This window comes from Pseudopodoces humilis, chromosome 17 (assembly GCF_049639895.1).
Source record: "Pseudopodoces humilis isolate 2021_Gansu_Grassland_sample_001 chromosome 17, ASM4963989v1, whole genome shotgun sequence".
Classification (NCBI taxonomy): Eukaryota; Metazoa; Chordata; class Aves; order Passeriformes; family Paridae; genus Pseudopodoces; species Pseudopodoces humilis.
Window position 1 is genome coordinate 2,066,508 of NC_142216.1, and position 13,124 is coordinate 2,079,631.

Consider the following 13,124-nt stretch of genomic DNA (forward strand, 5'->3'; position numbering starts at 1 on the left):
TCGCCCGCAGCATCCCCGGGGCAGGACGCGCCCCCCGCCCGCAGCCCCGCGCCCCCGCCGGTACCTGCCAGAGTCTTGTGCACCGTGTTGCCCATCGCTCGCTCGCTCGGCGGCGCGGCGGAGCCCGGGGCCGCCCGGAGCTCCGCAGGGCCATGGACAGCCCCCCCCCCCCCCCCCCGCCCCGCCCCCCCCCCCGCCCCGCCCCGCGGAGCCGCCCCGCCCGAGCCGCGCCTGCCGCTGCCCCCGGGAGCTCCGGGATGGGCCGATCCCCTCTCCATCCCTGCCCCGGGAGCTCCGGGATGTGCCGATCCCCTCTCCATCCCTGCCCCGGGAGCTCCGGGATGTGCCGATCCCCTCTCCATCCCTGCCCCGGGAGCTCCGGGATGTGCCGATCCCCTCTCCATCCCTGCCCCGGGAGCTCCGGGATGTGCCGATCTCCTCCTCATCCTTGCCCCGGGAGCTCCGGGATGTGCCGATCCCCTCTCCATCCCTGCCCCGGGAGCTCCGGGATGGGCCGATCTCCTCCTCATCCCTGCCCCATGCCTCTCCGGGATGTGCCGCTGCTCTGCCCTCATCCCTGCCCCGATGTCTCCGGGATGTGCCGATCCCTTCCCCATCCCTGCCCGGTGTCTCTCAGGGATGTGCCGATCCCTTTCCCATCCCTGTCCGGTGTCTCTCCGGGATGTGCAGCTCCGGGCAGCACCCATCGGCAGCCGTCGGAGGAGCTGCCAGCCGGGGCTTTGGACAAACACGGGCCCTGCTCTCCTCCAGGGACCCCCGACAGACTTTTTGCCTCTCCCTCCTAGGAGAAAAACCCCAACAATCCTCTTTCTCCGGTAGCACAACCACACCTGTCCATCAGCAACACCTTCCCGAAGGGCACCGGCTGCACTGGAGAGCACAGGGAGCCGATAAACCTGAGCTCTTTCCCTCTCCGTGCCACTTCCTTGCGGGTGACCTTGGATAAGCCACTTTGCATCTCGGTGACACGGCTTCCCCAGCTGGGAATTGAGGGAATTAGCAGGAGTGTTGTGTCGGCAAAGGCGTGATTAGCTGGAAGCACGGCGGTACCACGGTGACGAAGGACACCTCAGCCCACAGCCGACAGCTCAGCACCGAAAATATCGGCACCACAACTTCCCCACCTCGGATCTCAGACAGAAAAACATGTTTAGATCCCCGCTGGAGAAGAGCACGGCTCCCTCCCTCCTCCCAGCCGCACTTCTGCTGCCCGAGGGGTGACAATGCTGAGAAGTGAGGGTGCAGAGCCTTCCTTCCCTGAGACAGCTTCCAGAGTTTTAAGACTTTAGAAATTGAGAACCTCAGAGCTACAAAATGTTCTGCAATCAGCACCTTGGGCTCATGACAGTGCCCAGTGTTGGGGGAAAGGCACCGTGTCCCTTTGCCACATCTCTGGACTATCACACATCCTGAGACACGAAAGTGGGAAGAGGGGGAGAGCCGAGGAATAGCAGCTCAATAGCCTGACAGAGATCAGTCTCTGATCTATTATAGAGAAGCTAAAATAACAAGCCTTTAATCCCTACATCATGTCGAACAGGTCAAGTGTAGCTCGGGAGATGAGAGAGGACAGAAAAACCTAATTTCCAGCGTTTTTTGCGCTATCATATGGATTTGTTAAAAATGGGATTATTGAATGAGACACCAGCAGCTGCTCTTAAAAGCGCCTGCACCCATCTGCTGTCTCCTTAGGTTAGCACATGTCTCGCACTCCCTTTGCTGCAGGAGCTGTCAGAGGGCAGCGGGAGCCCCGTGCTCCTCTTCGGGGACATGGGGAGGGCAGCGATGTCACCCTCTTGACACAGAAGGGAAAGTCCTGGTGTCACCAGACAGCGGGGAATGGGAGGCTTCGCTAATCGCGGCTGCTTTCCCTCAGCAGGGAGCGGCAGTTGTTATTTTAGGGCTTAAAATTCGCCTTCAAAAAGCCGGCGGCAGCAGCCGGTTCTGCTCATGTGCGTGCCATGTGCTGGGTGCCACCGTCCCGGGGCTGTCCCTGTCCCTCCTGCCACACCCCGGCCACACCAGCCCACAGATTGCCCGTCCCGAGGGTGTCCCAGCCCTTCCTCCTCCCCCAAACGAGGTAAAAATAGAAGACAATAAAATGGAAATGCACATCCTTGGGACGCGGAGGCTGCCTGCGGGAACGCAATCAGCGCTCCTGCTCTCGGCATTGTAAAAATTGAGAGTTTGTTAAAATAACCTTCTTCTCGCAGTGCAGAACAGCACTCCTGGGAAAGGGTTCAGCTGGGAGGATTTTCACCCTCCCCAGAAAGAGGGAGTAAAAGGGGATTGAACAGCAAAGTCAGCCTGGAGAAAAGCAGAGACTGGCCCAGCCAAGGCTCCACAGATGAAAACTCATTAGTATTTTAAGATTCTTTCCGCTCCAGCAAGTCTTGGTAACTCTTGATAATGAACTTCAGCAATTTCTTCTCTATGCCTGACACACAGCTGCTCCTCTGAAGAAATCCCCTTCCCTGTCTCCCCCTCCAAGGGACAGCCTGACCTGCACACACGGGTATCATTTGCTTTCCTGTCTGCACTCTCAGAAATATAAAACAGTAATCTCACCTAAGCTCCTTCCCAGCAATTTTTACCGCTAGACCTCAAACTGTTTTGCAGACAAGGTGAGTGACATTATCCTTATTCCAAGCCCCAGAGAACCCAGGAGATTTGTACAAGGTCACAGGTTGGCCATTGGCAAACTCGGGAGCAGCCACAAAACGGAGTTGGATCCAACTTGCAGGATTGGACACTTTTAGCTGCACACATTTTAGTTGCTTCTCCCTCTGCATTTTCTATTGTTCCCCATAACAAATTCATCTTAGAGGGATCAGAGGAGTATGAACAAGATAATGTTATGCAAAGGAAAAAATATTTAGGAGGCTTTCTGTATCCCACTGATGTCAGACAGCTGCTTCCCAGCTCACTGTAATCACTTCTAAATCTCACTGTGCAGGGGTTTGCACCCAAAGCCTTTCAAATATGGACAAAAAAAAAAAAAAAAAGGGAAAAGAGAGAGGAAATTTCTTTCTGAATCAAAAATGTGATGAATTCCACTTGAGGTTTGTCACAGACAGGGATCTGACACAAACCCTCCTATAAGCACCCACACAAGCCAGGCCTCTCACGAGGGGGAAATATTAGCAGGCATATAAACACATTTGTATAAATGTAATGTTCCCAGAGATGCAAATAGCTTACAAGGAACAGCTAAATTTCCACTGATTGTTCCCAGCCCGAGGAGTAATTCTTCTTACAGCATCAAATGGGTTGCATTGTCTTTGTAAATCCCCCGGGGTTGGAGTTTTGGGGGCTGAAAGCCTCTGGGAGCTGTAAGGTATCACTGGGAGCAGCTGCCAGTCGTGTCTCTAACAGATGGCAGCAAATAATGGCAGGCTCTGCTCTTCCAGCAGCAGCGAGATAAACCTCTGAGAAATCCGTCTGTCTGTGGGGCAGGGGTCCCTCCTGCCCCCGAGGGGATTCTTCTCCCATCCCAGATCCCAGCTCAGGGTGGGATCACCTTCCCTGGCCGGCAGAGCCCCTGCTCCCAGCAAACACCAGTTCTGCTCCTCCACTCTCAAACTGGTCACTTGGGTCTCACTCCCAGCTCCTCTGAGAGCTCCCAGAGTTATCTGCCTTTCCCAAAGAGCAGACTGCAGAGCTGTGCCCAGCCCTGCTCCACAGCCTGCCCACTGCCAGCTCTCGCTCCCATTTCACACCCTGCACCCTCAGCTCTGCCTTTTTCCCTTTCTCTGTCACTAAATCTGAGGAGATGCTCAGAGCATCCATTTCTCTTCCAGCTCCATCTGTCTGGAGCTCTGAGGCTGCCCAAACCGCTTTCCCTTCCATCACACCTCACCCTGAATCCTCCCTTTCCCTCCCCTGCTCGGCAGCAGCTCCCGGGAATTCTCAGAGGCTGCAGATGGAAAATGCCCTGGAAAAAGACGTGAGGTGACTGTCCCAGCCTAAAATGCCCTTCCAGCTTGCAAACATGTCCAAGAGAGTGCAGTTGCTCTGAATGCACATCGGTGACATTCAACACATTTTCTTCAACAGGTGCTTATCCAGCATGGAAATAATTCCTTCCGCCTGGTACGAGTTCATTTCCGTGGCTGTGCTGGGTGGTTTTATGAGCTTCCCCCCTGCCAGCACCTTGTGCTTTCTTTCCTCCTCCTTCTGGCTGAAGGGACTGTCCAGGAGAGAGCAGATTTGCCTGGTAAAAGCAAATGTAACTCGTCTCACAACTTCCCAGCCTCCGCATCTTGCCTATGGAAGGAGAGTACTAATAAGCCTCTCTCCTACTTGGAGACGAGTGGAAAAAGGAAAAAAAAGAAAAAAAAAAAAAAAAAAGAGAGAGCTGTTCCCTGAATTCCCATCACACACATTTAAAGAGGTATTTGTTTAGGAGGGATGCATGTACAGAGCATCCTCCAGCACCACACAAAGCCCTCCTGCCGCCCACGCCTCCCGACTGCCCAAAGCAATTCCTCCCCTCCCCTGCTCCCAGTACCAGCACAGGATGCTTAGGGTCTCCACAGGTCACACTCACAAACTGCTTCTGATTCTCTTTTTCCCCTCTAAGGAATGGAGGGAAGCAGGAGCTTCCAGCACAACAGTAGGAAAATCCTGCAGGGAGCTTCTTGAACTGGCCTTGACTACGCAGCGACTGAAGCCGTTTCCTGATCCTTGCCCTCGGTGCCTGCTGGAGATTTGGTTTATTCACCCAAAACTGGGAGGTGAAACCACACTCCCTGGAATAAAGGGCAGAGTGTTGCTGGGCCAGAGCTGACCCACAGGATGTGGTGCAGACAGGGAAGGGAAGGATGGATTGGAAGGATGGATTTCGTGGTCACACTTCCAAAGGAGCAGAGAACACCTGCCCTGGCAGAGTTCTCTGTTCAGGGTGCAGAGAGTGGCTGTGACCTGTGCCAGCCATGCAGGGGATGGAGAAGCCATCTCTGAGCTGAGGAATGTGTGGGAATTCCTGGCAGGAAGGGATTTTGCCATGGATTCCTCAGCTGCAGGAATTAAAGCCCAGGCAGAGAGAGGAAAGGGAAATGGTGAAACCACAGCAGCAAAACACAGCTCAGAGCCACTCACAGCAGCCACGTTCCTTTGGGAAGGATAATGACAGTCCCCAGACAGCAGCAGAGGCTGCCAGGAGGGGCAGGAGCAGGGGTGGCAGCGAGGATGATGATGCAGGGAGGAGCAAGGAGAGAAGAGGCAGCAAGAGGGAGACTTGGTGACAGCATCTTTTCCTGGGAAAAGTGTAACTGGGTTAATTCCACGTTTAGATAAACAAAGGTGCTTCCTCTCCACCTTCCCAAGGGTGTGGGGAGGACAGGGGCTCCTGGCCATGCTGGCCCAAGGGCCATCCCTGCAGCCCAGAAGCTCCAGCCCTGCTGGGAGATGCTCCCTTGCCAGCCCCAGACGAGTGCCCTTTGCTCTTGTGGGGGCGGAGGGTGGGCTGGGCCCATGGAAGGAGGAATTTCCAATTTAGAAACAAACAGAGGCAGTTCCTATTATTGTTAGTGGGATGTCAGCATCTCTGGTCCCCAGCACCACTGTCAACAAACAGGCTCACAAATGCTCCTTCAGCATCAGCCAAAATAACATCCATGAAAGCATCTATAACTCAGCATTCACTACACACACAACAAGCTCTCCTTTTTCTTTTTAAATCCAGTCTTGTCCACGTAATTTTAACATAAAGGAACTGGTTGTGGGCTGTGTTACCAAATGAGTCATCATTTTATATGACAGTGTAATATGATTTAGAGAATTCTTGGCACACCAGTGTGGATTATGCATTATAATCTCTTAATTTGGACTCTCAGTGCTGTGTGCCGGTGCCTGGAGAGGGAGGGAAGGAGCAGGAGGGAATTGCAGCCCGACCTCTGCTCCTGCTTTGCTGTGTGACCTTCACAAATTTGGTATCCTCCTCCTGCCCTCCTTCCTTCATCTGCAGAGCAGGAACACGCCTGTGTCTTCAGCAGGGTCAGCTAATGCTCACCCAGGAGGTTTTAAGAGCATTATGGAAAAGGAAATTATTATTTCAGTAAGGGAAGGAAAGCTGAAGGACTTTCCAGCGCAACAGGCTGATCCTGGGAAGGACTGGATCCTGTCTCTGGGTGCTGGATACCAACCCCAAGCTAGCTGGGGATAAGGAATTTCAGATAGTAAATAGGAATTCCTAACAGGAAACCTGGAGATTTGCAAACTGGGAGTGTTTGGAAAATGAGCATAAATCCTGACAAATATTGATAAAATAAATAAATAAAACCTTTGGGGAAACTCCTCTCCCCTTCCCTTTCTCCCTGGGGAGGCTCCCAGTGCCCACGTGGTGATGAGCAGTGAATCAGGAGCTGGGGACACTTGTCCACTTCAGGCAGGACTAAAATTCCAGAATCAGTTTATCCAGAGAAGAAAAGTTTGGGATCAGAGCGTGTTCTGGAGATCCAAACAAACAAACCCAGAGTGCACCATCTGTGAGAGTTACCCCGGCCCTGCCCACACCTTCCATTCCCTGTGCTTCTGGGAAATATAAACTGACTCATTTAGCCAAGGGGCACTGGGCAGGCAGGAGAGCTGGTGCCCATTCCCAAATCCATCCCTGAATCCCTGACATGCCTTTGCACCGTTCCCAAACCCATCCCTGAATCCCTGATGTGCCATTTCACCATTCCCAAACCCATCCCTGAATCCCTGATGTGCCATTTCACCATTCCCACAGCCCCTGCTCTGGGATGAGCAGGGAGCAGCATTTCCACAAGCAAGGAGGATGCATTCCATGAGACACAAATACCCACATGACAAATTCTGGGAGACTGAGAAATCCTCCCCAGAAGGAAGAAGAAAATTCTGTGGAAGAAATGAAAAAAACAAACCCCAACAAACCCTACATTTGCTGGCAGGAGGGTTTCTCCTGAGCTCTGTGAAGAGCAGGCAAGGCAAATCTGTCAGAACTGGGAGGCATCAGGGGGAGAAAATCAGCCTTTCCTGGGGCTGCCTAAAGCCCAGCTTTTCCCAGGAAAGCAGGGCCAGACAAAGCAGGCAGACAGAATTGTTTGACCTCTGGGAGCTCTTTGGGGAGCAGATGACAAGTGAGAAACACAAACAGAGGAGCTCATCTGCCCCTGCTTCGAGCTCTTTCACCTGTTACTGATTTCCCCAGGCAGGGCAATGACTGAAAGGCCACTTTTAAATGCAGCTGTTGGTAATATTTTACATTTCAGGAGCTCATGGGAAAACCAAACCAAAACAAGACAAATCCTGCATTTACTGCCTCTGTCACCTTCTAAAAATGGGACCAACTTCTTAAGTCTCTACTTGGGAGTTATTCTCTTGAAATGTACCACTAAGAGAGGCCACAGGGCTGCTGGATAAACTATCAAGGAAAAAAAACATCTTTCACTTCTTGCTTGACCTTCCTGAACTTTTCATGCATATTAGAGCAAAAAGGAGCTGACCCTTGGCGACTTGTAGTTAATTTATAGGCAAGAAGCTCTGTGCCCAGGGGATGCTCCTGTGGCAGGCACAAAGCCACTGCCAGCTGTGGGACAGCTTTTCACGGGCCAGGGGCAGAGCACAGCCCAGCAAGACCCTGCAGCTCTGCCAGGGCCACACAGAGACTGTCCCCAATGTGTCACTTCTGAGGAAAATGCACATGGGGTGATCCAGAGCCACTCTGGTATTTGCCTGGGACACCCAGAGAGCCCAGACTGGCAGGAGATGCTCAAGATGTCCCTCAGCCTGTGAGTTCACTTCTGCTCCCACGGGCACTGCAGGGATTCCTGTGTGGTCTCACAGCTTTCCTAGAAGAGATTCCCTCCTGGCACAGCCTCAGCTGACAGAAAACAGGTTTTGGCTGAGGGGTTCAGGCTGGCCCCTGCTGTGGGCTCCTCTGGCTTGCTCCAAGGAGGGGGACACACAGAGCATCATTTCTGCTGGCACCCCGCTACTGCCCAAAGGCCACTGGCTGGGGAGCAGGAGGGCTCTGTGGGGACACACGTGGCAGTTCCCCAGGTCCCCTGGCTCCTGAACCCTCCCCTCCCTGCTCAGCACCTCCCAGAGGACCCCTGGTCACAGCACAGGTCCTTGCAGGGCCCTTCTGCAGCGCCTCTCTCAGCTCTGACACTGGTGCCAGCTCCTCCCCTCCTCCAGAACCCCCCAGTGGGGCCAAATCCACCCAAATTCCAGCCAAACCAGCCCAAGGAGCAGAGCATCCCTGAGCAGAAGGGCAGCAATGGGGATGGCAGTGCAAGGGCTGGGGTGGGCAGTGGCAGCTCACAGCAGTGGTGCCACCAAACACCCAAATCACAATCCACACATCACCTGGAAAAAACACTGGGAAAAAACCAGAGAACCCAAAGGAGAGACACTCACCAGATTTCCCCTTAGCTGAGGGTCCATGAGAGCAGCAAGAGTGCTGTGACCTCTCTGGGAGCCGCAGCTCTCACATCAGTGCCACCTCCTCTTTTCCACAGCCCATCCTTGCAGAGCTGTGCCATCACACCCTGACCCCACTGCTGCCCTGATCCCCAGCCCTGGGAACACAAAACTCACAAAGAGCCCAATCCCAGCTCTAGGGGCAGAACAAGACACGATTTACAGATTTATACACACACACATGCCCATCTATTCATCCTTTCAGCAAACAGTTCATGAAGTGTGCCTTAAGCTTTTCTGAATCGAGCAATTCTCTGCTCAGACAATCAATTCCTGACTGAGACTCTGCAGGGAAAGACATCATGTTGCAGGAATGCTGCAGAAGTTGTTGCATATACTGTTTCCTTTGTTGAGAATAGCATCTTTGCCTTGGATATATTTTTTTTCCCCTCCTTAGCCATTTAATTTCATGAAACGGGGCCCAGTTCCAGCAGGCAAGAAGATTTTGCTTCTCCTTTCCTGAAAGGCTGAGAAACCAGATTTAAAAAATGTGCTTAGTGGGCGTTTGGTGGGACGAATTCTCTCCCAGAGTTCGGCATTTCTGAGCTAGAGCAAGAGCTACATTGCATGTGGTGCCTGGTTTTTCTTCTCTAGCAGGTAGATTTGCTATTAATCCAGAAAAATCTAGAGATTTGCTGGCTTTTCTGCCATGAAAAAAACCCCCAAAAACCAGAGTAGCTGCATTAATTTAAAAAAAAAAAAAATATCCTGCAAGAGGCTTCATGTTAGACCTTTTGACCAAAAGGCTGGGTTCAGGAATTTTTAGAAGTGCTTGTGTGTAAAGAAAAGCAAATTATCCCTCGACAGCCACCTAAAACAGGCAGCTCTGTGGGGCAGGGCCTGTCAGGGTCTCTGCAGCACCAAACTCAGCAGGGATTTTTCCTCTCCAGGGCTCTGTGCTCACCAAGAGCCATGGAAAAAAAATTTTAAAAAAAGGAAAAAAAAATAATAAATAATAAAAATAATAAAAGGAAAAACTAAAAAGCCTTCAGAGGAAGCAGGGGTTCAGCTCTCAGGAGGGATGTGAAAGCATGTGGAGCTCCATGGAATGGGAGCAGAGCTGGGTTGAAGGGATTTTTGGTCATTATTGTCCTGCAGGGCTGGCAGAAGGGCAGGGATGGGGCAGTTCTGCCCAGCCAGGCCTTTCCTCTGCGGCCCCAGTGCGGGGAAAAGGGGCTGGGCTTGGCTGGAGACACCAGAAAGAACAAGGGTGGTTCCACTGCACCCAGGGATCCTAAACCACTGTAACCAGGGATCCTAAATCACTTTAACCAGGGATTTAAACTATTGTAACCAGGGATCCTAAACCAGTGTAACCAGGGATCCTAAACCAGTGTAACCAGGGATCTTAAAGCACTGTAACCAGGGATCCTAAACCACTTTAACCAGGGATTTAAACCACTGTAACCACAGATCCTAATCCACTGCAACCACGGATCCTAAACCACTTTGACCAGTGATCCTAAACCAGTGTAACCAGGGATCCTAAACCACTTTAACCAGGGATCCTAAACCAGTGTAACCAGGGATCCTAAACCACTTTAACCAGGGATTTAAACTACTGTAACCAGGCATCCTAAACCAGTGTAACCACAGATCCTAAACCAGTGTAACCAGGGATCCTAAACCAGTGCACCCAGGGATCCTAAACCACTTTAACCAGGGATCCTAAACCAGTGTAGCCAGGGATCCTAAACTACTTTAACCAGGGATCCTAAACCAGTGTAACCACAGATCCTAAACCAGTGTAACCAGGGATCCTAAACCACTTTAACCAGGGATTTAAACTACTGTAACCAGGCATTCTAAACCAGTGTAACCAATGATTTTAAACCAGTGTAACCAGTGACCTTAAGCCAGTGTAACCAGGGACCCTAAACCACTGCAGAGGGACTGGTGTGGGGCCCTGAGTGAGCACAGGGCCACTGCAGGAACAGGCAGGTGGAGATCTCAGCGAGGACAGCACACAGGGAAGAAGCAGAAGGAGCAAAGCAGAAATGAATGACTGAATGACTGCTGTCCCTGTGCATCCTTATCAGCAAAATAATTGCCAAGATGTGCTACATCTGCACAATTGTCTCCAAATTAAATGTACATCCATGTTCTATAAATATCAGTAATTCTCCTATAAAGCATCAGTAATTCTTCAAACCTACTGGGATTTCTTTTTTAGCTGCCAATTTTAGAGTCTTCCCAAGAGATACTGGCTTGAACCTTCTATCTCAGCTATTAAATAAAGACAGGATATTTTTATTAAAAAAAAAAAAAAACCAAAGCACCCCCTTGAGACTCAACAGTTCAGACTGGAGATAACAACCCTTGAGTCACGCAACGTGGTCTTGAAGAGACTCCAATAAATCATGGAATGGCTTGGGTTGGAAGGAACCTTAAAGATCATTTTGTTCCAACCCCACTGTCATGGGCAGGGAAATCTCTGCAGTTACAAAATCTTCCTACATTGCATTGGCCATTTTTTTTTCCAAATCCAGGGTGGAATCTCAGTGTTTTTGCTCAGTGACTCGGAGGGGATACAGGATTTTTGTCCTGCTTTGAGAGGCGCTTTGGGAGAGGCAGCTGAAACACAGCAACTCCAACAGCACGAGGATTTGGGGATTTACAGAGCCCCAGGAGTCAGGGCTGTCTAACAGAGGGACAAAACTGAATTCATTCCACCCCCAGGCTGGGTTTGGGCTCAGAGACCTCTCAGATGATGAGGATGTGACAAAACTTAGGAGAACTTTAAAACCTTTCTTCTGTGGTGCCAGAGAACTGAAATTTTGGGATGACATTCAAGCTTTCCCTTTGAAAAAAGGAATTTCCCCATCCCACCCCCTTCTATCCTGAAGGAAAGGCCCCATTCTTGCAGTGCACGTTGTCACTGAAGTGTTTTATTTAAAGAAAAGAGGAAGCAGCATCTTTTATAGATCTGTGTGCAGGAAAAAGGAGAAGATACCTCTTTAATACCTCAGTAATTATTTTGAGGTATAAATATATAAATATATATATGCTATATATAATATAACATTATATTATATAGTATATAGTATATATATTGTATATTATATATTATATATTATATATTATATATTATATATTATATATTGTATATTGTATATTATATATTATATATTATATATTATATATTACATATTATATATTATATATTGTTATTATATATGTTATATGTTATATGTTATATGTTATATGTTATATGTTACATATTAAATATTATATATTAAATATTATATATTAAATATTATATATTATAATATATACTATATTATATATATATATATAATATACTGTATCTCTGGGCCATACACAGTCCTGCTCAGCCCAGAGCTGCAGCTCTCTCCTGCCCTGGTCCTGGAAAGGTCTCAGGGTTGAGCTGTGCCTGGAAAGGGCCCTGGGCTCCCAGCAAACTTCACATCAGGCTCCAAAACCTCTCCATCTCTGAGCTCTGTCAGTCCCAGAAGCCACTCTCCAAAAACCAAAGGTCAGAGCACACAGTGCATTCAGAACGCTCCCATCACAGCAGCCTGGGGTGGATGGTGCTCCAGGGTCTGCAGCCTTTCAAAATCCCCACAAATTACAGCTACAGAGTCCTGAGTCCTTCACTGAAACAAGCAAAACCCCTGATTTACAAGAAATGGAATAGGGGAAAACAGGACATAGGTTTACTTTCCTTATTTTTTATTTTTTTTTTTGCTGTAAAGGTTCCAGATCTGTCCAAGGAAAGTCTTCCTCAGGGCTGCTCAGAGCAGCCACCACAAAGGAGAACAAAGGAAACACCAATCATTTCCAGTAAATCAGAAAAATGACAAGCTTTAACCTTCAGAAGAGAGCAGATTCCTGCTCAGGGTTTGGCTGCTCTGTCTTTGAGCTTCCTTTTCCCCAGTCCCAGTTTCCTAGCAAGAGATTCCTCAAACAATAGAGACTGGCACCAAAAGGAGAAAGGGGGGGGAAATGAAAAGAGCCCTCCTTTTATAAATGGGCTTAAAATGGAAGGACAGGACTTGTCCCTTGGGGGGAATTGTCCCTCCCGGTGCCTCTGAGGACTCAGGTCAAGCCCTGCAGCCCTGCTGTGCTGTCACAGGGCAGAAAGATGCTCCTGGCTCCATCTCCCTCCCTTTCTATGAGTTTTTAGGGGCTGGGAAGTGGCTGCTCACACCACCAGAGCAGGAGAATGAGGTGCTCAAACCTCACAGAGCCGCTGCACAGCACAAAAGCCACCAGGAGGGTCTGGGGAGGGTAAACACAGCCCAGGGCACGGGATTGTTCCAGGTCTGGGAGCTGGGCACAGCCTCACACTGCTCCTCTCCAATTAATTCCCTCTCAGCTCAGCACCTTCACTTTTCACCCTCAGATGTGACACAGGTCTCCAGGGGCAGCTAAATCAGGATATTCTGGGAATGAGGCATTGGCCCAGACACCAGTGACCCTGCTCTCCTTTCAGAACATGCCGAGCAGCACACGCTGCTTATTCAGAACTCTCTGGGAATTCTGTCCAAGCTGGGATGTGCTGGTTTCAAAAGCACTGTCACCTAAACCAAAATAAGGGAAATAAACCACCCAAACCCACCTGGGCCTGTCAGTAGAGACAACAGGCATGGCTAAGGAACCCAGAGATTCCTTGGGAGCTGCAGATGTTAAAC

At 50.2% G+C, this 13,124-nt stretch overlaps 1 protein-coding gene across 1 annotated transcript in view; it reads right to left on the reverse strand.

The window, feature by feature from the left end:
* NEURL1B (neuralized E3 ubiquitin protein ligase 1B) overlaps positions 1-172 on the reverse strand; it is a 31,780-nt gene extending 31,608 nt beyond the window's left edge. The window contains exon 1 of the mRNA XM_014253048.2: positions 65-172. Coding sequence (XP_014108523.1) covers positions 65-95 — 31 coding nt within the window. The 5' untranslated portion in view covers positions 96-172. The remainder of the gene's footprint in view (positions 1-64) is intronic.
* Between the last annotated feature and the right edge of the window lie 12,952 nt (positions 173-13,124).